The sequence below is a fragment of the Astatotilapia calliptera genome, chromosome 9 (assembly GCF_964374335.1).
Source record: "Astatotilapia calliptera chromosome 9, fAstCal68.1, whole genome shotgun sequence".
In the NCBI taxonomy this organism is placed as follows: Eukaryota; Metazoa; Chordata; class Actinopteri; order Cichliformes; family Cichlidae; genus Astatotilapia; species Astatotilapia calliptera.
Window position 1 is genome coordinate 26,353,925 of NC_137430.1, and position 26,880 is coordinate 26,380,804.

Here is a 26,880-nt window from a genome sequence, read left to right on the forward strand (position 1 = left end):
GCTTCAAAAGCGAGTTAAAGCCTGTAGACTCTATAGCTGATTTACCACTTCATTATAACTTTGGGCGTGTGGCTGCTTTGTCAGAAAACAAGGATGTCAATACTCAAGTCCTGATTCCAGCTCAATACCTTTAAATTATATTCATAGTGTTTGTGGATTTTTTAATACAATTTTTGAACAAATAATAACTTCCTGAGTGACTACTTGCACTGGCGTATTGTTCAAGAGGCCTCTGCTTCAGTTAAAAAATCGAATTGTAGTATTTTGTGGCCTTTTATTTGTGCTAACCAAAAATCCTACAGCATTAGCTGGCAACTTCTCACTCCACCCCTCCTCCAAATATGATCAGTTCACTCTTAAAAACTCAAAATGTCCACAGCCTAAATGCTAAATTCAAGGCTTCAAAACAGAACTTTGCAAACCTGTAGGTGATATTAGTAAATTCAGGTCAGATTAATAAAGATAAATGTATATAAATCTATAATTGTACATACTTCTGAGTAATTTCAAACTGAATTTCTGTTTACTGCGGTCCACCCGCAGTACATTTGCAGACTCATGCCACTGTTTGGGAACAATTGCATCCACCTATCATCTTCCACTTATTTGAAGTCAGATTGCAGTTGCAGCAAACTAAGCAGAGTATTCCAGCCATCCTCCACAACCACACCTCCAGGTTACGTCTACACTAATCCAGATAAATTAGAAAACAGCCTTTTTGTCTAAAAGCGCTCCGCGTCCAGACTATCCTTTTCCATTGTTTTCATCCACACTGAAAACACTGCGTTCCTGCACTGCGCATGCGTGAAACGTAACAGTTGACCTGCCTCATTTCCATCTGCCGTTTATTTACTTTCCGGCTCTTTGAAAAGTTGAGGGAAATGTTTCGAGTTTTACCTGCACCTATATGTCCACAGAAGACAGTGTTTTTGGCGTAGAGGTTGGCATTTGTCTTTTTGGGAGATACATTAAAAAAAATATTATGGAAAAATGAAACTAAACGGAACACATTAACAACTTCTCAGCAAGACACTAGTATATCCCCAGAAAGTAAAGACTAAAGATATTGCGGGTATTGAGGGTGTGCTTTTGCGTTGCTTTCTTCAATGATCTGATTTGTCCTTTTAAATAGAGATGCTACTTGAATAATTACACAGTAATGTCCCAGCCTCTTATTCCCATGAAGGTAGCTGATAAAAACACGCAAATCTTGTGTTTTTGCAGAAACACGAGATTTGTTTCAAACTTGTGAAATATTATAATGTCAGCATAACTTATATGTGTTTGTGTGTGTTTCTTTGAGTCAAAGTCAAAGTGACTAGTGCCAGGGACAGCAGCCATATTTCTCAGCTGGCACTCTGGCTGCAGTCAAACAAGTCAGTGCCAAGTTTTCTAGTCTCTCTCTCTCTCTCTCTCTCTCTCTCTCTCTCTCTCTCTCTCTCTCTCTCTCTCTCTCTCTCTCCCTGTCTGTCTGTCTGTCTGTCTCATGTCCTCGTCTTGACCACATCCCCCCACATCCAAGTTCAACTTTGTAAGGAGGGCCTTTTACGCCTCGTTTCTCCCTCGATTTCTGCCCGCCTATTCCATGTTTTCCACTTTGCAAATGCTGCTTAAAGTGTCAGGACAATTTATCACGTGTAATCGTATAGCTGCAAACTGCAGTGGTCACATTTAAATGGATGTGCAACTCTCCAATATCCACTCTTTGCCCAGAAGTGTGTGGATTCCCCTGTTGTACTCGGGTTGGACTGGCCCCGATTCTAATTAGAGAAAATCTGTCCTGTAACACCCTTTTTGTTCAGTACGTCATTTTCTCCCAAAACATAAAAATAAAGCAAAATGGGGGATAACAGTAGATGTGCCCCACCCACGAAGCAGGACGCTGCTCAGAAAGAAGCCGGCATGCACAGCTGGCTCCTCATAGATAAGCAAAGGTTAAGAAGAACCCAACACTGTGGTTTGTAAATCTCAAAATCTCAATATGGCTCAAAAAATAGAGTTATTGTATTACTGTTGCTAATTGTGCAGCCAATTGTAGAAGCCCGGGCAACAACTGAGATAATGCAAGGAGCTAAGTAAACAAAATTAATTTAAAAAAAAGGGCAACATATGCATTTACTGTAGAACTTTAATAAATCCCAATATTAATAAAAATCAATTATTTGCGGTTTGATGTACATTTGCACGCATATAAATCTTTCTTTTTTTCCTTTTCTCATTAAACGTGTACACAACCAGTCCCCATGCTGGTGTGTGAGCTGAGTTTAGCCTCTGCTGTGGGAGCCCCATGCCAATCAGCTGCACTGCATTTATTGGAAAACACCTCTTTCTGCAACAGAACAACTTCCCTCAAAGTTGCTGACATTTCAGGAGACATACGATAGCAAACGCGGGGCAAAAAAAGTTTCCTTTTTCGCTTTGGAAAAAAGTTTTACTCAATAAACACAAAGTCTATGTAATATTTCAGTGTAATGAACTTATCTTTGATGAATTTTATAATTAGAATATGTAAATGGGAGTTTTCTGTCAGTGTCTGTCAGCGTTTGATGGGTTTTTATGTGCTAAATAGCTCAGCACTCAAGATTAAATTTCAAAGTTTTATTTCCCTTGATTTACTCCACGCATACTCTGCTGTCAAATGGGGCAAAAAAAGGAAAGCATCCAAACTTAGCTAAGTTGTTAATTAGAAGTCTGTTGTACATGTTTCCTGAAACTATGGACCTGCTCAACACACGGTCCTTTAAACATCTGTCATTGTAAGAAGTGAATCCTTTGCAGCTAAATCTCCACTTTAGTGTATAGTGCACTAATTGCATCCCTATTTAGACTGCAGCGTGATTGCAGAATTAGCTCTTATTTCCATGTAGATACCACTGTAACTAAGGCGCTCATTGAAATTCACAGTGTGGAAAGGCAATATTGGGACTGTGTTGCTTCATCGCTAAATTGAGCAAAATGTGTTCTCTGAAAGGATTTTTGCAGTAGAGAAAGCCACACTGTCCCCGGGGAAATATATCAACATTTCTGTGGTGCTCCTGCTAAAATGACTATGTAGCCACAGGCGTCTGTGCGCAGTCTCTCTACGGCTCTGTTGTGGAATCCACGCCGAGATAATGGCGTCTAGACAAATTTGTCACTGACATTTTGCATGTCTCTCTCAAACAGAAAGGAATACAAATGAACGATGGCCCTGTGAGGGTGGCGTTCGTTCTGTTGTGTCTAAGGTGTTCATCTTACTATGCCAGCTCTCGGTTATCATTAGGGGAAGGTTCTGTGCGCTTTCGGTTTATTGTGTGTATTTATTACTGAGATATATTGACACCTAGAATGAGGGATCATGTTAAAACTCTGAAATATTATTTCAGCGGCGTGTTTATTCAGTTATCAAAAGCTTGCGAAGGTGTATTGAGGCTTGAATGAATGCAGAAGGAGGAATCTTTTGCAAAACATTCGCCTTGTTTATGGCAGCTTACACTGTGCTTGATATTAACCATTAACAAAATACTGCAGATCTGCGCAGTGGCACGCAAACCTCCAGGGAAGGAAGATAGAAATTCAAAATCACCAGGTTTATCTGATGCATAATCCTGTGCACAAATCACAAGTGATAAGGCGGGAGCATCGGCGAGGCCCACTGCGGCGGTGCTGTGGCAGTTAATAAATGGGGGGAGACAGCAGTTACCTCTGCAAACTTTGTTAGAGCTTCACAAACAATAACAAATAAGCATATGTCTTCATGGCCTGGTACAGTCGCAAATAGCTTGTCAGAAGTGTGAACAGAGCAGTTGCCCTTTATTGCTTTCACTGGTATTATGGTGCCTTTGAGTCTCTCTCCCATTCCACAATAAACGAAGAGCTGCTTGCTTACTCAGACCACGTTTACCTTGGGGGCCTGTGTGACTGAAATGCCCCTTTCATCTAGGAGGGATATGTCTGTCTCAATATCCCCATGGTGCTTAGGGCACTGTGCACACAGAGGAGGAGGAGGGCACGAAGAGATAGAGGGTACTGCTATTTCTTTGTCGACCACAGCACATCCCCGTTTGTGTACCCTCTCGCACCCATCTTCCAATCTCTGGGGAAAAGTGTGGAGAATGCAATCAGAGCAGGTGGGGGGACATCTGGATCTGTCTACAAGGCAACAAGGGGATGGTTGACTGGCAGCCCCTCCAACCCTCCTCTGTGTGCACCAACACCCCTCCCCCCTTTACTTCCACTTGTACCTGTCAGCGATGCAGTGGTTGAGATCTCCAAGGTTCGCTGGTGCTTTTCGCTCGCTGCTCACACAATATCTCTTTATCCTTCGCCCCAGTGGCCCCCTCCAAGATTGAACTCACAGAGCGGAGCCGCATTTGATATGCTACGTCAACACTTTCTGTGTTCTCAAAGGCTCAACTCTTAAGTTCTGACATTGTTTAACTTGTAGGCAATTTTCTAAAACACACTTGATGAGCGTGGAAGTCTAGCTGATAACAGCGTAAAGGACAAAAATGCAGCGGTATAGTGAGGTACTAGTGATTCTGTTTAGCCTTGCCAGTATGCATAAATGTGACCTTAGATGGGCTTTCTTTAGCATGATCATTAAGTGTTAATTGTAGCTTCAGCTGATGGTAGCACTTTCCCTGGTTTACTTGTTGCTTACTTTTGCACACAGAGTTTTCACCTGTTAAACACAAGCAGGAAATCACCAAATTAAGCAGAAGTGGGCTGGATGTGTTGTAGACACCAAAAGGAAATCAATCATTGCTCATGGTGCATGAAGTATGCGAGGAAGGAACTTGACTTGACTGCTCTTCATTTACGATGTATAGCGATTGCTGCCCGAAGAGAAGATAGCCGTGAAAGCTTCTCAGGGTTTATGATATAAGACGATGGTTACCGGGCAAAAAAAGCTAAATGAAATTTAACGCTGCAAGCGTGACACAGTGACACATCTCCAGAGAAATTTCCTCACCCTTTTTAAAATGTAGTTCAGTTGTGTCCACTTTCAGTCTTTTGAAAAGAGCAGACAATAGTTACCTTCATTGAGTAGCATTCATAAACCAACTAATAATAGAGCCAAAATTGTGATACAAACATTCATGGTTTCATGTTGCTTTTACATCAGTGATGGTTTTAGTCATTATCATGCTATAACTGTATTTTTTAATTCCTTTTTTAAATGATTAATCTGAAACAAGCAAAAGAGCATAACTTTTTGCTTGTCCAGCAAAAGAATAAAGCCCATTAGAACATTTTTCATGTAAGGAGTAGTCACTCCAGTCTGTCTTGACACTCTTGACATTAAACCTGCTGTGGAAACTAAATTTTTGGTGGGCATAACATTGTTTTTAATCTTTTAAGTTTGGATGAAATCCATTTATGTGCTGTGCAAGCGTTCAGAAGGTGAAGCAGAGCACATGCAGGAAACCACATCAGCAGGTAGCGTCTGACATTGCTGAGGGAAATTACATTCCCCTCCTGGTCCTCCTGTCATTTACCTTGAGTCGCAGTATGACGAGCCTTTACATTATTAAACACGGTGCACATGCTCCTCCATCTGTCACCGTATTGGCCTCTCTTGCCTGCGCTACCCGATTGGCTCAGCTTGTCATCAATCATAAGCTTCTGGATTGGCCTGGCTTTGAGATCAATGGTCAGACTGAAGAGTCGTTCTGACCTTGGACTCATCGCTCCCATTCAAAACAAACTCCATGGAAGGAGCAATTCAACTTCAAAACTAACAGATGAGTATTTATGAGGGCTGCAAAGCCTTCGACCTAAAGCACTTACTCGCTACCCATCCCTGTCTCTCCTCAGTATGGCATGAAATTAACTATATGCCCGCAGAGTGGGCTTTTCTCCCTCCAATTTCACTTCTGACAAGCTGAGGCTAATGGAGGCGGTGCCTTGGATTAATGCCTCAGCATTTTGGTTAAAACACCCTCTCATCTCATCTGAGTGAGGTGTTGAGCTGTTTGTTGGTGTCAGTGAATCACTTTGCCCTTCTGCATCAGGCACAAGTCACTTTAAAAGGCAATTAGTCACGAAGAGCTTCTGTTCTGCCCAAGACAGATTGTTTTATTGCGAACAGTATGGAGGTGTATTAATCTGTTTTCACAGACGTCTCGTTAAATTAATATTTGGGCACCGCTGAGGCTTTTGTTGCTTAACAGTAGCTCAATCTGTCTCTGAGGGTTTACTTTGAGAAATCCAAGAAACGGAGAGTTCTTTAGGCTCTTCAGAGTTAGAATATTAGTGTTTATCATGGCTTTCAACAGCACTTATAATAGAAACTCTTCAGGAGTAGAAGATGCTGCTCCCTGCAATGGAACACTGATGAAAATCTGTTGGTATTCAAAATGAGTGAAATTATATCACTTCTTCTTACATTGGGCCTTGAACGCAACTTAGTTTTATGGATCTGTCCCAAACTAGTAGCATAAAATTTGTCTCAAAACCCCAGTTGTGTGTGTGATGTGATCTGTGCGTATCAGGCAATTCACATCCATTTAAGGTTTTGTAAGTGAGGGATGTTAGGTGTAGTTTTAGACATCTGTATGCATAGAAAGCTTTTTGAAAGAGAAAAGTATTCGATTTATGATGTTGAACTTAATAAATTGTGCGTAAATGATCAGTATTTTTTCAGGTTTGGATGTACTCATTTGTAAAATAGTTTTGCGTGCAGTGAAATAACTTGTATATATTTATGTGTGGATTGAATGATGCATTTGTGAGTGCTCAATAGTTACACACAAGCTTTGTAAATCTTCATTTAAGCTTGTGGATCATAATGTGTGCATTTGTAACAGGGGCCAATCCATGACTGATAGTGTTTCACTGTGTTTGTGCGTGTGTGCGTGTGTGCTTGTGTGCGTGTGTCCGATTCAGTCATGGTGTTACTACATTAGCAGTATGTTTAAGATCTTTATCATGGTGAAAAATGAAACTTTTTCCAATCAGACACTTTCCAGATGGTTTTACATGGTGGTTAAAAATCTGGAGGTACTCCTCTGCATTAATAATTCCATTTTTTTTCTGACAGCATTCACAACACCGCTGACTGAAATACAGCTCCAGACCATGAGAGAGCTTTCGCCGTGTACTTAATCTATTACACATTACTGTACCACATTTCATAGCATTCAGTTCAATAATTCTGTGTGCAGAAGCAGTTTCACAGCCGGTCTTGAGGTGACACGGTCCGATTTACTTAAATTGCAATGAACTGCGTCTTCTCATACCACAAAGCTTAACATCTTTGTGTGAACACAAAAATCAATGAAAACATATAAGTCTAACCAATATTGCTCCATCCGAAACTTTCTGCTGAAAATAAGTCAAAGGTGAAAATGAATTATTGCTTGCAGTAAAACAAGAGTGGTCAAAAAAAATAGACTGAATCATGTCTTTCTGCCTTTAAAAACAGCGCGCACAGAGAGCTTTGTGTGTTGAAAGAGGCCATTGCTCTCCAGGCGTGATTGATTGAGGTGCGCCATGACACTTGAGCGCTTTTTTTTCAACTCAGCACAGCGTGAAATGTAGGTTGAGCTTCAGCATATTGTCATGTTACTTTGTGTTTGGGGACTCTGTTGCTTTCTGAAGTGTCAGTCATTGTCCTCCACGTATTAAATATGAAAAATTTCCTTGAGCGTTCCCACATCAGCTCCTCTTTAGTGTGTACTTTACTGACTCTGTTCTCCTCTAAACCGCCTTTGTAGTAATTGAGATGAGCCACGGGAGACAAGAAACTTGGAGCCAAGTCAAAACTTTCATCTTTTATTCACAAGCCACCGCATGAATGCCATTTCAGTCTTCTTCATCTTCTCAAATCCTCCCTGAAGATTCTTCTTCTTCTTTTTTACTCCGTGGTATCCCGACACATGGACCTGGCATTATATTCTGATAGTCCTATTATTAACAATTCCAATAAAATATAACAGCAGCGAATCATTCAGACATCGGTTTTATTATGAGCAATGGGGCAATTTGGCATGTGGGTGTTTAAAGAAGTCCCATCACTTATCTAAATAGCACAGAGTCATATGCAGAATGTCAAGTTATTAACTATGGCTGTAATACAAATTCAATTCAGAGGCCAGATTAAATTAGGAAAATGCTGAACTGCTTGCTAATCAAAAAAATGGAAAGCTATTTTGAAATGGATTTGTACTGCATCACGGTCATTTTTCATCTGCATGATTTCGAGCAATATGTTTGCTTCCTGTTTTTTCTCAGAATCATGCTTAGATTACATTTTCCAGTTGGGCATTTTCCTCATTTAAAGCTTTTGCAAGAGCCTAGAGTGCATATTTTTTAAAATTCTTGTGATTTTTTTTAACTGATTATGGTTTTCATTTTATGTCTGACTCTTCTCTTAAGCAAAGTAGCCTTACCTGGCTCACTATGGCTCCATCCAGCCTCATTCTCCAAGACAATATATTGGAATTGCCTTCAGTGCTTCTTCAGACCTCAGGGACTTTTTTCATTTTGTCTCCTCGCTCCTTTCTTGTAATCTGAGGGGATTGAAAAGTCAGGGCTCAATAATGGAATTAATGGGTTTGAAGGGATCAGGTGGAGGACAGTGCCCTTATCCAGGTGTTAGTTAACAGGCAAGGCGTATGGATGATACTGTTAACCATCGGCTCCGCTTGTTATAATATTTAACGAGTTTTGATGGATCTTTAACTGGTTTTGTCACACAGACACATGTCACAATCGTCTTATACTAGTGAAACAATAATGAATATTTCTGATTAACCTTTTGAATAAGCACATGTGATGTTTATAGCTCCATTTAAGCATTAACACAAATAAAAAGAGCTTAAATCTGTGTACTGATTGGATTTTTGTCTGTTTACAAGGCAACGGAGGAGTTTGGGCAGCTTGTGGAATGCATTTAAGGCATTTCTTCACGCAGTTTGTTTATTTATCAATTCGATACATGATAATTCAACCAGGAACTCAATTGAACAAGTTAATTTTGTTACTTTAGCTTTCACGATTGGAATGCAACTAATCACATGGTCTGCTGAATCTGTAAACTATAAAATATTAGCAATCTAAATCCAAATGTGGCATGCTGAGAAAATGCTGAGTTTTATTTTTATTATTATTATTATTTATTTATTTCCCTTTGCAGCTACGGTGACTTTTTCTGTGCATTGAAACATCAACATCAGACATCAAGATGAAAAATTGGTCGGTGAAATAGGTGAACGAGGAACTTCTTATGTTTTTACAGCATGACATTCTGAAAGATCTCTGAAATTGTTGAAGAGTTGGTTTTACTCCTGAATATCAAGACTATTTCCCATAAATTCTGAAATGAGGCTCAGGGCATTTATTTACCTCAGCTGAATAGAAAACTGCTCCTTTATTTAGATGCCTTGGTATACAATGTTCCTTTTTTTTGTTGTGTGCATTTTTTCCTAGAGGCTCCCCTGTTCCCTGTTGTTTACAGTCCACTTTGCTTCGGCTGCTTTTGTTATTGTGAACCTGTAAACACTTTCTGCACAGAATATAAAAAGCCTTTCAGCAGTTAAATGTGCTTTATATCTGCAATTTCCTGGGAGGCATGTCCAAAAGAATGAGGGGGGGTGAAAAGAAATTAAATTATCGAAAATTATGAGTAAAACATGAAAAAAACAAACAAAAAAAACCCTGAAATTCTTTTTAACCACAAACTATATGCTATTTCCCAGAATGGAGAATCTAGTCACACTTACCATCTAAAATGTGAAAGCTTCTCTTTTGTGTGTCTTTGAACTCTTCTGGTAATTATTAATTCAGGTAGAAATAAAAGTGTGAAGTGTGTGTGTCATAAGTCAAAAGTGCAAAATGTACTCACAAGCAAGTCGTGTTATGCTTTAATATTCTCATATAGGATGATTCTTGTGTTCCTCTGTGTGCAGAACTAAACAGACACCAGGGGAGTAACAGCTTCTCTACTGCAGGGCAACTGCTGTTGAAGTTACCTGTTGGTAACCTGACTTCTGTCAGTCTGAGGGGGTGCTGAACCACAGGAGGAACCATAATAATAATAATGGATTGCATTTATATAGCGCTTTTCTAGGCACCCAAAGCGCTTTACAATTCCACTATTCATTCACTCTCACATTCACACACTGGTGGAGGCAAGCTACAGTTGTAGCCACAGCTGCCCTGGGGCAGACTGACAGAAGCGAGGCTGCCATATCGCGCCATCGGCCCCTCTGGCCAACACCAGCAGGTGGTAGGTGAAGTGTCTTGCCCAAAGACACAACGACCAAGACAGAGAGCAGGGGGATCGAACCGGCAACCTTCCGGTTATGACTGTTATGACTGATCACTTGCAAAGTAATGACATACATGACCTGCTTGATTGGCAGCTTCAGTTAACTGTGACAGACTAAGTTACACTGTGGAAACAACCACGGTCTAAGCTATATGCTTGATCTGGTAGGTGTCTCTGGTTGTACTGACTCTCAGTATTGCATCTTTGAGCGCTTCTGCTCCTGTCCTATTATGCAGGGATTATACTTGGTTCCTGTACTTTTGTAGACTGAATAAAGTTGCCCTTGAAAGTTAACAGGGTCTGGCCAATATCGTGTAAGCAAATTAAACTCAATTGAAAACTTCCAGAAGTTTCTTATCACAAAACTTTGTTCTGCCCTGGGGTAGAACATTCAGCCTTTTCCAATCCAGGCTCCGTGCCACTCTGGTGTTCTTTCACTGCTTCTCATTTAGTACCTTTTGCCCTTGCTACTGTTGGGCATGTGTACGACCGGTCGTTCTACTTTCCCACTTTGGCTTACCATGCTGTAGCTATAAACGCTACATAAATTTAGATTGCGTTGTGCCCAAGACCAATCTTCCAAAGAGGTGGCGATAATTTATGAGGTTCAATTCATGGCACGAATACATCACCGCCACTTTATTACAACCCATCACAGGGACTGATTAAATTGATCTGCAGATTGGTGGACAGCAGCAGACACCTCATTCATCGAGGGAAAACACAAACTCAGTCAAAAGTTCCTTTGATGCCAGGTATGATGCAATAACTCTAGCCATTCAAACAGCAGATGACGACTTTCATACATGCATGAGCTTCTGTTTGGTGCATTATGGTGCATTCCCTGTATTTATTTTAGCAGCAAAGACATTTTTTCTGCCTCCCGTCTGTTCTTGTGTTTCCCCTCACCCTCCCTTCTTTTCTTTCTGTCTCTTTACCCACCTGCCAACTCAGACACACATAAACGCACACACACGCACACCTTTGCCTCACTAAAGCAGCAATGAAGATGTAAAAGAATGATCTTTGGCTGCGTTGGCTGGCAGATGTCTCTCTCTCATAGCCAGACTAAAAGATTATGTTAAAACCTCCAATTTAGTTCAGGTGCTGAACCCGCCAAAAAAGAAAAAAAAATAGCCAGCCTCTTGTGGGGAAGAGCTTAGTAGGGAGGGAGAAAGGTAGGGACAAGACTGAGAATGAATCAGGGGAGGGGAGAGAGTAGCCGAACGCACAGACTGTGTGCAGCTACTACAAGTGAGAGTTCGAGAAGACGACTTGTCTTGGAGAGACAAAGACTGATAAACCCCATAAAGGAGCAGAGTCAATGAGAAAGATCGAGAGGCTGAGAAAAGTCAGAGAGGGATAGCCAGAGTGCTGTGGAGGAGAAAGGGGAGAAGTGTGTTTGTGTGTGATGTGTGTTTGAGGAGGGGGGTAAGCGCGACAGCCGGAGCGAGTGAAGCCGAGGAGCACACATTTCCAAAAGAACCCATCCTGGCAAATGGATCACAGTGCATCAGACAGCATCCATGCAGCTATGTGATTGATTGGCTAAGGTGGAAGTGAGCCTGGAGTGTGCCAGTCAGCTGACAGAAGGGTCTCAGGCTCGGGGAAGGGGGCTTCACTAATCCTCCCACTTTAGGTGAATTCTCCCACTCATTCGGCACTTGTCCAGAGGACTTTTTTCTGTACTGGAGAAAAGGAGAGCAGAGGAGCAGAGCGCAGGACGAGGTTTCAGTGTCACTTCAGTCATGTCAATGCTAATTGTCACCCAGCAGATCGATACCACCACCTCCAAAATGGTAAGGCTGAAGCTGCACTCATGCTGTAGTGTGCATACTGAAGAACTGTTGAGCTGGATCACTGAATGCGGCTGCAGCTTAGCATTTCTGAGTCCATGCCGCTTCTTTATTACTGCTATTTAAGCCCATGTGGTTTGCATGATGCTGTTTCACTAATCAGACTTTCAGACTTCCTGCTCTTTTGTCATTTTTTTAGCTTTGAATTGTTGCCAGTTTTCTGTCATTTACAAAAAAAAAGAAGAAGAAGAAAGATCACATTTAAAAGCATACTCACTGGCAGGGCTCTCATTTTAATGAAAATATTAATCATTCTCTGGATTTCAAGCATGAATCTGGTCCGTTGTGTCAGTCGACATGAGCAACCCACTGGGTCAGACCACTGGACTGTGAGTGTTATATTGTCTGGGTACAATGACAGGATGACTGCATCATTGATGGCTAGTGCTGGCCCCCCCTCCCCAGGGCTCCCATTCATAACTCACTCACCATATTTCAAGGCTCCTGGGTTAAGGTGGAAGTTAAATCAGGCTCTCCGCTTGTCTCATAGTCACACTTGTCAAGTGACCCTGGGTTCAGTGGCTGCAACAACATTTTTTTCATGGGTTTAGGTGGATTGCTACACTCTGACAATCAACAGTTTAGTACCGGTAGCCACTAAATGCTTACATGCACTGCAGAGCGACACAAAAATCCAATAAACTGAGGAGAAGCTAGAGTAATATGTGGCTACGGTTAGATGTATTTGCATTTTTTAGACAGCTAAAGTCACCTCGAGTGGTGTGTGAGCAACTGTGGTCAAGTTGCAAATCTTTAATTAGCTTGAATAAAATATTAGTTTTCAAGAGCTGACAATTGTAGTGTTCACTAAATAATCTTACAACATGCACTCTTTATTTAAAGTGCATGTCAAGAAAGATGATGTGCAATAAAAAAAAGAAAAAGCATTTGTAAGAGAACGTCAATTGGTCTGGGTCACTTGTTAAATTCCTACAATTTACAACAACACCTTTTTTTTTTTTTTAAATCCCATATTTAGTCCCATATTCAGCGATTTATAGACCACACCATTTTGGGAAAGCAAATAAAGTCCATTTTTAAAAAGGATCCTGCAAACCAGAATCACCAGGCTGACTCAGAGTGTGAGGTGCATCACAGCTGGAGTGTCTCCTCTGACTCATAATAATGCAAATAAATAGCAAATAAATATACAACTATGTATAGCTACTAGCTAGAAACAGCTCTTCCAGGCTCCATTGGTAAAAAAGCATTTACAAAAGTAGGATTTTTAGATTATGGTTACAGAGAACAAACACAAAAAACAAATTTGTTAGATTGTTGCATTTATTTCCCACTGCTCCTTTTATATAATTAGCTCATTTCTGAAACTAATAGAATTGTTACTTTGAGAATTTTCAGATTGATCTATTATTATCATTATTATTATTATTATTATTGATAGTTTGTGTCGCGCACACTGTTAACTATAGGTGTAGGTGCTGGTTTATATTCAACACGGTAGATTTTGCCAGCCCAAAGCAGCAAAGTAGCTGCTTTTCTGAATTTTTGCTCATTTTGGCCATGGAAAAGTATTTTATTTTCAGTTTGAAAAAATGTAAAGAAACCCATCAATCGTTTCCTTCAGGCTGCATCCGGATTCATATCTTGACAGGTTTCCCTCCCCATCCTCTCTCTGTCCTCTTAGACACCTGAATCCGCAGGTCTCAATGTGTTTCACCAACTAGTCATCACTAGCACACTTTAACATCAATATACTGAATCCAGTGCTCACCTTCCCCATGTCCCAGAGCCTGGTGGGGTCCAGCCCTTTGATACATGCAGATCAGATGATTTACAGCCCGTGAGCCTCAGCCAGGCCTGTCTGAGAGTTTTGATGTGCCAGATTTTAATACAGAGCTCCTTCATACCTCCCGAGGCAGACAACACATATCACTACTTCATGTGAAGATGTCTCATTTGCCAGCTAATGCATCTAATTCCAATCACTTTTTTTCCCAGTAAAATGGTTCCTATGAACTATTATCCCAAATGGAAATTTCTCACTTTAAAAGGCAGAAATGCTTCACTTGCTAAGTAAGAAGCAGGGGGAGGGGGGAGTGTGCAGCAGAGTGTGCTGTAATGACATTTTGGTAGAAATGTATAAATGTTATTAGAAAACACTTTTTGTGGTATGTGGCAGATTAGTTCAGTAAAAACGTGGGATATATTAGAAAAAAAAGCGAGACTCAGTATTGATTCTTTTGGAAATGACAGATGATTGACTGCAACGCAGCAAAGGCTGAAATATGAATAAGCGATTTTTTTCTGTGGACATTTGTCTCAGACGCAGCTCCTCTGTGGCATTTAAACCTTACTTCTCCTCAAACAAATCAATAATTACTTTAAATCCACGGGTTTTCTATATGTTTTTTTAGTCATTCACACAACCTTTTCACTTTCTGAGCCAGAATACCAAACAAAAAAAAAAGCTGAGTGGAGAAATGACTAATGTGGAATTGAATGTATTGATTTTTCTCTGCTAATTGAAGCCATGGTTAATGCATTCTGGCCAGTTCACTTGGCCTCCAGTCAAAATTGTGACTGAAATCCTCTAGTAAAACAAATTAAAAAGCCATCAGATAATGACAGCAGGTTGTTGTAGTAATAACAAAGCTTTTTCACGATCATGGATTTGAGGTTTGTGTGTGTGCGCGTGTATACTGTACGTGTGCGGCAAGTTCAAATGCCAAAAGTCTAGTTGGGACATATTTATTAGAACTTTTCATTCTTTCAGACCCTTTTTTTTTATCAAACCTTTCTTTCTTTCTTTCTTTCTTATTTGCACCATCCATTTTTATCCCATTTCTAAACACGTTCCTGGCTTCTGTACACCTCATGCAGATATAATTTGAGGGACATCTGGAGGTACAAATTAACAGAGGGCTTGGGCGTATGCTGTGCTGCAATAAGCAGTGCTTGCAGCAAAACAAAGAAAACAGGGAAGTCGAGTAGCTAGGCGCCTGACTTCTTACTGTAGATTAATACTGTTCATCTGGTAACACTTCTGTGGAAGCAACTGGTACAGTATTAAAATAAATTAATAAGCTGCAGCCCACACGGTGAACAGCTGAGCATTGTTAACAGAATTAAAACTGTACTGGAGATAACCAAAGTTTTAAAATACGCATGTGCCAGACAGAATTTGGACGAATGAATGAAAATGTGTTTTTGCCATACATAAAATTCATCCCAAAAATACATTTTGGAGCCACTTATTGCACATAACTGTTAAAAAATAGATTTTAGCGATTATGATTTTATCTTAAAAATATCTATGTATAGTGTTGAAGAAACATCAGCTGAAGCTGAACTAGGGCTATGCTGTACTTTCGTGTAATACCAGTTTGATGGTGATGGTGCAGTGAATTAATGCAACCTTTATTAAACCTGTTTAGTAAAAACGGTTCCCTATATACAATGAAGACTTACAGTAAACAAGCTTTTTGAGGAAATGTGGATAAAAGCACACATCTCTAAACAGTTCAACGCATTCACAGGCAAACCACTGCCCCCTGCTGTTGAGATCTTATTGAAAAATAAATCATGGTATCTAATTGGACATAATTACTGTTGTTACAATTTATGACTATTTCGTTTTTACATATTATCATATATTGTCACACATTGTCACCATGAAGAAACTGTGGTCTACTGTGTAAAACATATCTTCTCAGTCAGGAGACCAGTTGTTGTGTCTCATTTGAGTGTTTCTACCTTTGTTTGGAGCCCTGCATGCTGAAAAATGACAGTTTTCTCAGTCTGTTTAAATGGGATCCAAAGAAGTTGAGACCACGTGTCCATATGGGATGAGTTCAGAGGGATGCCCATTTCACAAAACACCATGCATGCTGACAACGACTGTTTGGCAGGGCGTGGTCTGTGGCGCTGCTGCAGGGGAGGCGGACACACCTGAACGGCATCAACTCATCACACCTCCACTACATTTAGATATGGACTGGGTCCTGAGTGAGGTTGTTGGTGTTTGTATGGGGCTGACAGCTGAGAAGGTGCAGCTGAGTTGGAAACGACAACCGAAATAAAGAACGATGCTGAAAAGTGTTGAAATGTGCTCGGGTTTGTTGTGCGTCTGTTAAAGTGGTGCCGAAACCCAGGACGGGAGCATGGCGAGACCACACCCCACCACAGACTGCTTTGACATAGCAGCAGTAATAGACACATCAGAAATGAAAACTGCATAATTTTATAGGAACTTAGTTGTAACTAAAAATCTGGAAAACAATTACAGTTACTGATGTTTTTAATAATTTAATTCAATTTTATTTATATAGCCTTAAATCACAACAACAGTCACTTCAAAGCGCTTAATATTGTAAAGTAAAGACCTCACAATAATACAGAGAAACCCCAACAATCAGATGAACCCCTATGAGACAGCACTTTGGCGACAGTGGGAAAGGAAAACTCCCTTTTAACAGGAAGAAACCTCCAGCAGAACCAGGCTCAGGGAGGAGCAACCATCTGTTGCCACCAGTTGGAGGTTAGGGCCAGGCCAGAAGACATGCTTTGCAAGAGAGCCAGAGATTAATAATAACTCATAATTAAATGCAGAGTCGTGTATAAACACAGAGAAACAAATTATGTACTGCAAATAGCTCATTCTTGAACCCAATGGCAACCAGTAACTCAACTAAAACTGTGACTTAACATAACACACTCAGTTTTATACATCACATAGCTTTAGCATCTAGATAACATCTAAAAAATTGTAATTATAACAGACACCTTGTAATTTTTCTTTCTGGGATGGGTTACTCTATTGAAATGATAACAAAAGACATGCTAAGTGTCTTGGGAGTTGTAGGCCTAACACTGAAGCTGATGAAATGAGAAAAATCTGATCCAGACAAAAAAGTTTTATTCATGTTTAATTTCAGTCAGTACTGAAAGTACTGTTAGATAACATAATAATTGTTAATTAGCGTTATGAATTGACTCAGATGTTAAGAGTCAACTTCAGTTGAAAAGTAGCCCAATGCTCTTATCCATGATTGAAGCAGTCTTACTAATAACACCTTTATAAACCTTTTCAGTGTTACTGTAATCTTTTAAAGCTTATGTACATATTAGCTCTGTGGGTGGCTTGAGTAAAGGACTTAAAGAAAATTACAGTTTACACTTACAGTTCCTTCTATTCATGAAAATAGTTTGAATGTTGAAATTGTACTTACTAGCCCTTTAAGCAGCACAAAACAGAAACACTATTATAATGGTGATGGAAAGTTTTTAGGTTTTAGTTAAATATAGTTATTGTTTAGAATGATGCTTCTTCAAAAAGAGTCATGGATCATACAGTAGCTAGCAATAAATCCAGTACCAAGGCCTGGTACTGGATTTCTTTGTTTGGTTATTGCTGAGCTGCCAGAAAGATAAATCAGCCCTCAGCACACAGACTCTCTACTTGGACCACCATCTCCACCATACGTAAAATGATTCTGCTGGTCCTATTTGGGAAATGGGATCCAAGTCAACAGTGAAGCCTGAGATAACAAATGCATTTTTCCCCCCTCTTCCTCTCCAGCCCTGCATTTGCAGATTACCTTTGTGCCTCTTACACTTGATAGGCACTCATGTTTTACCCATCGTTACGGCTCACACCCGCTCACAGCTCCTGGCTCTTTTTCTATTTCCCCCCACTTCAGCACCTCCTTCCTGCTCATGCTGTCCCTCTAAATTTCCTGGGGACTTTATCTTGCCCATTTCAAATAGGATTTCGACTCAATTCGCCATGCTTCATGTCACTTTGCTGGCAAATCCACAGTTGATATAGACACATCATAAAAACTGCCGCATGAGCAAAATATGATTTGTCAAAACTTTTTTTTCTTTCCCCCCCTCCTCATGTTATTTGTCATTTCCGAGATTTGTTTCTCCTTCCCAGTGCTCTGATTCGTCATGAGAGATTGCCGCCCTGGCGCTGGGGCAGATGGGGAGTGTCGATCAAAGAGCAATGTTGCCTTCGGATTGGTGTTGAGGCGAGTAGGTGGTTTCACAGCGGCAAGTGACAGCACCTATTAATTTGGCCATTTAATTTTAAGTCCAACAGCGTCAGGCTCCACCACCTTCAATCTCCCCCTGTCATTCAAAACAAGCCTCAAGCCAACAGTCACAAACACACACGTATACACACATTCCCCAACTAGCATGGAGAACACAAAAAAGGTTTTTAATCTAAAGCTGAAACTTCTGTGAGAATCCAAGAACCCAAGAAGAAGCCTTTAAATCAATCAGGCTTTTAACCTACCACATTTTAAACTGCAGCTGCTGCATCTTGGAGATACTTAGGGACAGATGCCGGGGTGCATTTTCAAATTGGGTTCCCTCATCGTCAGCTAGAGGTCCAACAGACCCGAATGTCTCGGATAATGACTACTGATCCTCTCTCTGTGAAGCTCAGGATTGGAGGTGGAGCTTTATGACAGTATCCTCAGTGAGAAATGGACTGCAACAATGAAATGTGACACCACCGTATAAATTCATGAGTTCTCGCTCTTTCTTTCTTCCGCACCTGAACTTTTGCTCCTGCTGTGAATGCCTGCTCCCGTCACACCATCAGCTGGGGGATTTTCTTTTCTTCTGACAAGGTCAAACGTGTCTTTTATTTGATACATACTTGGAAGACCTCGCCTTCTCTGTTTCAACGTTTCCAGCTAGATTGATTGCTCCAGTGCCATATGTGTGAATGTAATGAGAGCAGCACTGTATGACTCTATTCATTCTCATTCTTTTTTAAGTTCATCTTATCCTAATTTGTGCAAGTTGTGAGATTCAATTTTTAGAATGGATTCTTATCTAAGAAAGTGTCCCTAAGGCCCCCTTATCCCTAATGGATTGTCATTCTTATGGGTTCCTAGGGCAAAAATTTGAGGGTTAAACTTCACCTTTTAAATCATGAACTTTTAATACCTTCGACATTTATTCCCTTAGCATAAAAAAATTGATCTTTTGTATAATTCATGTTGCTTAAAGCTTGTCAGAATGATCGACCGCCTCCCTTGGCACACATTAATTGCTGTCTGGCAGTCCAGCAGCTGAAGATGTGCTGGCAGTGACACAGCTTTTGAAAATACTGTGGACGGCGACCCAACAACTCCCTCTGCCACCTTTACTGTGGCAGCTGCTTCTGCACTGCCTTCATTTTTATGATGGAGGAAAGGATTTAGAGAGTGCAGCCCTCCAGAGTAGTTCCAGTCCGGGGAGAGACATGTGGCCTGATAAGTATGGCTCTTGCACAGCAGCATGAAATGAGAAACTATCCATCATAAATCATGATGGCTGCTTGACAGAATGGGATGCTCCGGCAAATGAACTTGTGAGTGTGCTTGCAGTTTTTGAATGAAAGCAAAATTGTCATATTGATGTTTTTCTTTCCTTAGGTAGCTGAGTGGCATTTATTTACTTTAAAAAATATAGAAATAAATATTTGAAATGAAGTTGCTCTTAGCCACTAGACAGTAGTGAATTCTTGGCACAGAAAGAATCCCCCCAACACTTACACATCTGGGAAGGTTGCATTTGTGATTGCAGTTTGTAGGTCTAATTTAAAAAGAAACAGAAGCTGCTAAGTTGTCTCTGTTCTGCTTGGTTATCAGGCAATATCGTTAGGAAAGGTGTATTTTTCAGTATAACTGACTTTTTTTAGCTTCTCTCATCCTTTTAAAATCTTCAGTGTCCCGCTCAGCTAATGTCAGCCAGTCTTTGCCCACAAACAAAATACTCTGACTGGGATTAGAACATGCAACTCTGCCCTCTGCTGCCCAGATTTAGCGCTGATCTGCTCACAGCACTGCTGCATTTAGCTCTACATCCAGCAATGGGGAGGCCCAGAAATAATCCAATTTTGTCCATATATGATTTTAGTCAGTAAGTTAATCGGATAGCAGCGAGTCTAAGTCAGACCACAATGCCAGTCTGGAAAGTTTCTTTCCTTTCTTAATTGTATTAATAATTATGCTGAGGATGTTACTCAGCCCACCTTAACATTAACTGCATCAGTGCTCTCAGGATTTCCTGCTGTTTGACATATCTTGCTTCACAGGCTTTTTTCTCTTTTCTTCTCCTTCTGCTTAATCGCATCACAGTACCTAAAAATTGAATTCCATTTCTGGGTTGTCTGCCACAGTCTGAGATGGATTTGATGGGTTGAAACACATTTTTGGGGGGGTGGGCATGAGTCTGTACTGTGCAAGTTGGAAGCTGTGGCAGTGTGTGCCTGTCTAATCTTTTTTTAGGAAGTCATCTTAATTAAAGGGTAAACTTAAACAGATGTGGGCTGTTATATGTGAGGGGTGTTTGCAATTCATGTGGCGTTAAGCTTCTCCTTGAGGACTCGAGAACTTGAGAGGTAGTTGGGCTGTGGTGAGTGGATGAGTTAGTCTGTGTTTGGCAGAAATCCCAGCATGCTGAGCTTGTTTTTTTTTTTTAATATATTTTTATTGATTTTATAATTGAGTAGCATACAACAATCACCTTCAAAAAGAACACAATAGAAGGTGAACGGCAAGTCAACAAGGTGGTGATACATCATACATAAATGTCAAGACAGAGTATACTTCAATTAAGGTTGTCCATCAGGCTAACGACCGGTTGCCAAATCTTATCAAACACACTCTCTCGGTTAGACAGGGTAAACCTGATTTTTTCCAGATGGAGTACATTTCCAAATGCTCTCAACCACATTTCGAAGGTAGGGGGTTTATCAGACTTCCAGCAGAGAAGTATCAGCTTTCTAGCCACAAGTGTGGTCATTGACACAACCTGCATCTCCGTCTTGTCCCTTGCCCATCCCAGTTCACACACCCCGAACATGCTGAGCTTGTTGAATACACAGAGGGAGGTGTTCTGTATGCTGTGACTACTCACAAAATCAAATTAGATGACAGATTCCGGGTCTGTTGTATAAAATGAGTCTCCTCGAGCTGGCACAGCAAAAAAAGAAGTGTGTCTTAGAGGCCAGTCAGCATCGCAAAGAAACTGTTTTGACTGCCTTTAGATGTTTTCCTTCTTGAAATTTAAAATGTGTAATCGTTTACTTTAAAAGTGGCTCTTTTTTGCATTTCAAAACATTCAAAGTTGTTTCGTTTAAACAGATACACTGATAATTAAGCAATCATTTAATTCATGTCTTATGTAAAACAAAAGAAAAAAAAAAGGAAAAAAAAGCCAAACATTTATCAGGTACAGCATCTCAGATGTGAGTGAGGATATAAGAAAGTAATAAACAAGACAGTGAGTGTCCTTAGGATTTGGATGGCTGCTGAGATGACAGCAGACAATTTGAAGTGGTCCCTTTGGGCTCCTCGAAATTATACATCATTATTCTGTTAAAACAGGAAACCAACAGGCAGACGAGTCAGTAATAGAAATAATTAGCTTGATGTGTGATTTAATGGAGCTCCAGGCTTAAAATGCAAGTTTATTCTGTCTCAAAGGCGGTGACTCGTCTCATCTCTGTGTTTGCAGCTTGCATTTTGCAAGAAAACAGTATTTTTGTTGTTTAATAGGAAAGCAAATAAGCGTCTCTTGTCACCTGTCACCTGTCACCTGAAACACAGAGGGTGTAAACTAATATGGAAGATTGGGACCACAGGAAATCTCACTGAGTGATATCAGAGAAACCAATCTTCCCATTTTATGCTCTATGAAAACCTGTCTCCTTGAAAATATGTCATGCCTGTCTGGGTCTTCTGCGCCGTGGTCCACATGAGGGCACTCTTGCTCTCTGCAAAGCGGCTCTGTAACCCAAATGGAGGCAAAGATTAAAAACAAAACAAACAACAACAAAAAAACCCCAACTATTAGATTTACTAGAACCTGATCTATGTGCCAAGTCAATCACCGCAAGTTTTCACCGCAAAACCTGCACTTTAATGTGTTAAGGTTGCTTTGTGTCGTTCGCAGCTGTTTTGCACACCACCTGGTGTCTGCGAATACTTGTAAGGCAAAGCCCCATCACTCCCTGGACGTTTATCAGCCGTCACCTTCTTTTCTACCACAAGGGAGGGAAAGAGAAGCGGGATATCAACCAGCCGAGGCTGGCTTCTCCCCTTTTTTTGGTGCTCGAGTCAGCCTCCTTGTATTTGCATCAGTTCGGGATCAAGTTGGGAAAGTGTGGGAACTGCGTTGCTGCAGGATCGTTGAGACCCGACCGGCGAGCCTGAAAGTACGTGCCATGCATCCTGAACACAGAGTGATATTTTTTTTTCTTTCTTTCAACTGAACCAGAGCGTCGTGTAATCGAATCACTCCAGCCATAGCGGATCGACCTGCTCGAACTTTTTTGTATATGTGTGTCCGCGCGCGCGCATTTATTGATTGAGAGCAGAGCCAAGTTATCCCTTCTTTATTTTATGACAAGCAGTCGACATGGCGTCACTGTATCAGAGATTGACCGGCAAGATCAACACGAACAAATCCTTCCCCAACCCTCCAGAGGCGAGCCACCTCCTCGGGCAAAGTGTGGAAGGGGAGAGTGCGGCGCAGAGCCAACGAACCCGGTTTCAGCAGCACGGCCGGCGCTGCGAGGACGAGGATGTAAGAAACTTAAACTGTAGTCACCTTTACTTGTCCGAATGCATTTTCTGACCACTTTCAGATAGTTACAGTGCCCTCTAAGACACACTAAGCGAGTTGGATATTGGCGTAATATATGGAATTTTGGCGCTAGTAAATCTCCCAGTCTGTTTAATGCCCTTCTGCTTGCTCTCCCCTTTTAAAGGCAGACTTGTCAAACTTACGTCATCCCCTCAATGGTTGGCTTATCTGTCAATAAATGACGCATCACTTACGTCTCTTGAAAAGCAACGTGCGTTCTCTGGCGCCTTCTGGTAACTTTATAAACCTTACAAATGGCTTCTTAGTGCTTTGACACCTCCGTTAGAGGTTGTCGAGTGTTGCTTATTTGTCTAGGGATGCTACTGTAACCCAAGTGTGCCTTACAATTAGATTAGAACTAATGTTTAAATCGTGACTTACAACAACACCCCCGCCCCCCAATCCTCCATGCTGATTGGTTTTATTGGGATCTGCGCTAATCATTATGTGTCTCCTAGCCGTTCTTCCAACCTTCTCCAAACATGTTCGCATTTTTTTTATTGTCGTTAAAAATCTTCAGTTCTGAAACTACATTTGTTTACCTAAGCTTATTTATTTGTGGGAGTGGTTTTTACAGACTCGTTTAGGTCGTCCAGGCTCTTTAAAATCTACTTTTGACCGTTTAAAGCGCCTGTCTGAGCCTGACGTGATGCCAAACATGAAAGTGGTGCTGTCCATGGTGCTGAAACTTGATCTTCCACTCGCTGCTGCCGCTCTCCGCAGTGCTGAGGGAATAAATCCACAGAGCAGGTTTAATGGGGCCACTTAGGTTTGTTTGTCTTAAATTTATTAAAATACAAGCAAACAAAAAAAAAACAAGCATAAAAAACACTATTTTTGTATTCTCGTAAACACATTTTAAAAAAAAAATCTTTGCACTTAAAATTATAAATTTAACCGTGAACTGAGGTGGACCACATCACCGTTAAACAGATACAAAACATATAGTATGAAAATTATTCACATATTTTAGAAACATAAAGAAACATTTGATATTATTTTTCTTGATTTAAAAATATAATTGTTTTCACATGAAACAAGTAAACAAAATGAACAAACAGGGGCACAAATATACTGCAAGTGGGTCAGTTTATTTTAAAAAAAATAAAGTTTTATGAAACAAATATTGCCATTTAATAAAGGAGCTGATCTACTGTCACAAAAAGATGTGGTTAAAAATGGTACTTTATTGCTAATTTTCTAAATCTTATACCCTTTTAGAATAAGAATTAAAATAAAGCAGCTGCGGTCAGGTGGCAAAAGTAAAGCTGTTAATGGAGAATCCACAATTTGTCAAAAAGCAATTTGCCAAAATAAAAGTGAATCTATTAAAAGACAAAGAAGGACATACTTTAGTCTAGAGTTGTGAATGGTTTGAAGATCTTCAGACTTTGAAATCAAGGTTAGTCCAGATTTTGGAGTTAAATCTTATGTTTGCTTTAATGGCTGAAATCTTGACAACATTGTTTTGTTTTGATTTTTAGTTAAACTGAAAATGCAAAAATGTTTTCACTTTCTTTTAGTGATACTTTCTTGCCTGATAAATTTCTAGTTATTCCCCCTGTCTAACTGTATGTCAACTGCAGGATACAACCTATACACCATCATAAGCCCAATTTGGAATATGGCTGCATCAGAGTTAGTGGTGCTATAAGATAGTTTAAAAAAACAGAACTTTTCTGTTTTCTTTTCTTTCAACAAATCTGTCTGGCCTGTGTAGTCATCGCTCAACCCTGGTATTTGAAATGAAATTAGCTTAATCAATGTTGAGGTGGTAAAACATGCAAGGTGGTAAAATTTATTTATTTATTTTTACTCTAAGGTGACAATAAAGAAGCATGCCTTTAATCCCCATGTATTTGAGATATGGCTGACTTTGAAGATGGAGAGATTTGGTCTGTTAAACAATGAAACCAACTAAGTGCCTGTTAGGTTTTGGTATATTTAGTTTTGGAACTTTCACATTGGAATTATACATACGCATGTACAGATTGGTGACAAAGAGTATAAGGTGTGTTAGTACGGTGCTGGGTCGTGACGTGCCACCAGAACAGCTTCATTGCCCCTCAGCACTGATTCTAAAAGTCTCTGAAAGTACTAGAGAGAAACTCATTCGGTGTTTTGAAGTTGCCGAATAAGTTGGTATCAATCTGCATATGATCCATGTCGTGTTCATGCTGATCAAGTCATTTAGTGACCCCCTATTTCCTGTGCATAGAGAGAGATACTGTCATCCTGGGTAAGATCACTTCACTCAGGGCAGAAATATTTATTATAGGTGATTACTCAGAATGCCCAGCTAACCTTCCCACTACAATATAGAGCCACTGGTTCCAGCTCCACTTTATGCAGGGGTCTGGATCAAGCTTTTTTTTTTTTTTTTGGTGTGTTTCTATTGTTTTTCAATTTTATCCAGCTAACTGTCTTGCTGCAGACTCTAATGTTGTAGAGGTGCAGGAGGTAAAACAGTGGTTGAGCTTTGCATGAATATAACATGAAGTTGATTTATTGACTGGTGGTCATGTCTTTATGTTTGTTGGTGCAGGGAACTCGAACATGATCTGAAATCAATATAAACAGTGATGTATAGTCCATATATATCCACCTGAGAGCATGCTGTGTGATACTGCAGAAGAAAGAATTCTGAATACAGGCCTGTTCAGTGATCGTGGCAGGGGGGAAAAACAGTGTTTTCACTGGTTCAGTTTTTAAGTGCTCCTACTATTTAAACTCATATCTAAACAGTACTCTTATATTGCTTCTGACTAGAGCACATTTTGAATGTCAGTCCAAGCTTTGGCGTCTCTCCAGCTGCGTGGCCTTAATAAGTGAGTCTGGTGGAGGTGACATTTACATCATGCTGTGTGTGGATGAGAACTAAAGCCCACTGGGATGAAGAGCTCATCCAGTGACTCAGGCTCCCCACAGCGCCACCACACAGCTCAGCCCTGCCACTTCAAAACTTTACCCAGCATTTTCTCCTCCTCTGCTGCTCCACCCTTACACTGCACTTTCTGTGTGACTCTTTTTATACTGGCTTAAATTTGAGCCCAGTACCTACGAGGGAAGCCTTGCATTGTAGAATTTGCATGTTCTTCTCATGCTTGTGTGGCTTCTTTCCTGGGTACTTTCATTTCTTCCCACAGTCCAAAGACAGACTGGCAACCTGTCCGTGCTGTACCCCACGTTTCACACTATGACAGCCAGATTATGCTCCAACCTCACTGCTCATCCTGAATTGGATGTCAGATAAATCCACTGGATTGAAATAAACAAGGCACTTTAAAAGTAGCATCCAATAAATCAAGCACCATATCCAGTGCAGTGTTTTAGAGCGAATATATTTTGTTGTCTTCCGCCACTATGATGAGAGAATTTTTACCTACTATGGTATTATAATGTGAGAAGATATAGTTTTAGCCCTCGTACATGCTGCATGATAGATTATAGATAGACAGATACTGTATAAATGAGACACGCTAGATTTATCACAGAATTAGTTCATAGTTGTGGTACTACAGCCACTAATTATTACCAACAGAATTATTGAATCACAATATTATCATATTAGATTGCTTATATATACTCCTAGTTGTATAATAAGTTGCTGATCAGTGTTTGTTCTCACTATGAGGACTCCATACATAGGAATTAGTCTCCCTCACAGAGACAATGCATTTAAACAACTCATTATCGCTTTTGTTTGGCATGAGCTTGACTTACTCTCTACTGTGGGCTAAATCCTTCTCTGTCAATATATTTGATAGTGATCTTAGTCTGAAATCCCCTCTGATAACGATTGCAGGCTGGTGGAACAACTCATTACAATCTAATCAAACATGTTTGGGGTTTTTTCTCCTCGCAAAGCTTTCTCTATGCAAGCCTATGCTATCTGCAATATGCCCTCAGGATATATACGGGAGATCAGTTTTAATGTTGAAGTAACTTCAACTGTCATCTGCTAATACTCAGCAGATCTCAACTATGGAAAAGCAGAAATATGAAAAGTTCAATCTTCCAGTGTTGTGTAGCCTTTCACCCTCTGTTAGTCCAGTGGAAGCCTGATTACATGCAAAGCCTTTGGGTTCCTAATTGATCCTATTTCAGCCTCATTAATTAGATATGTCCTCCAATAGCATTTAAACCTGCAAAAAGTAG

At 40.4% G+C, this 26,880-nt stretch overlaps 1 protein-coding gene across 3 annotated transcripts in view; it reads left to right on the top strand.

Moving 5' to 3' along the window:
• The window catches only part of LOC113029320 (A-type potassium channel modulatory protein DPP6), a 263,030-nt gene that overhangs the window by 57,732 nt on the left and 178,418 nt on the right, over positions 1-26,880 (top strand). The window contains exon 1 of one of the 3 annotated variants that reach the window (XM_026180138.2): positions 22,055-22,662. The exons of the other annotated variants lie outside the window; for them this stretch is intronic. Within the exon in view, the coding sequence (XP_026035923.1) occupies positions 22,495-22,662 (168 nt within the window). The 5' untranslated portion in view covers positions 22,055-22,494. Of the gene's footprint in view, positions 1-22,054; positions 22,663-26,880 lie in introns of those variants that run through there. 3 annotated transcript variants of the gene reach the window in all.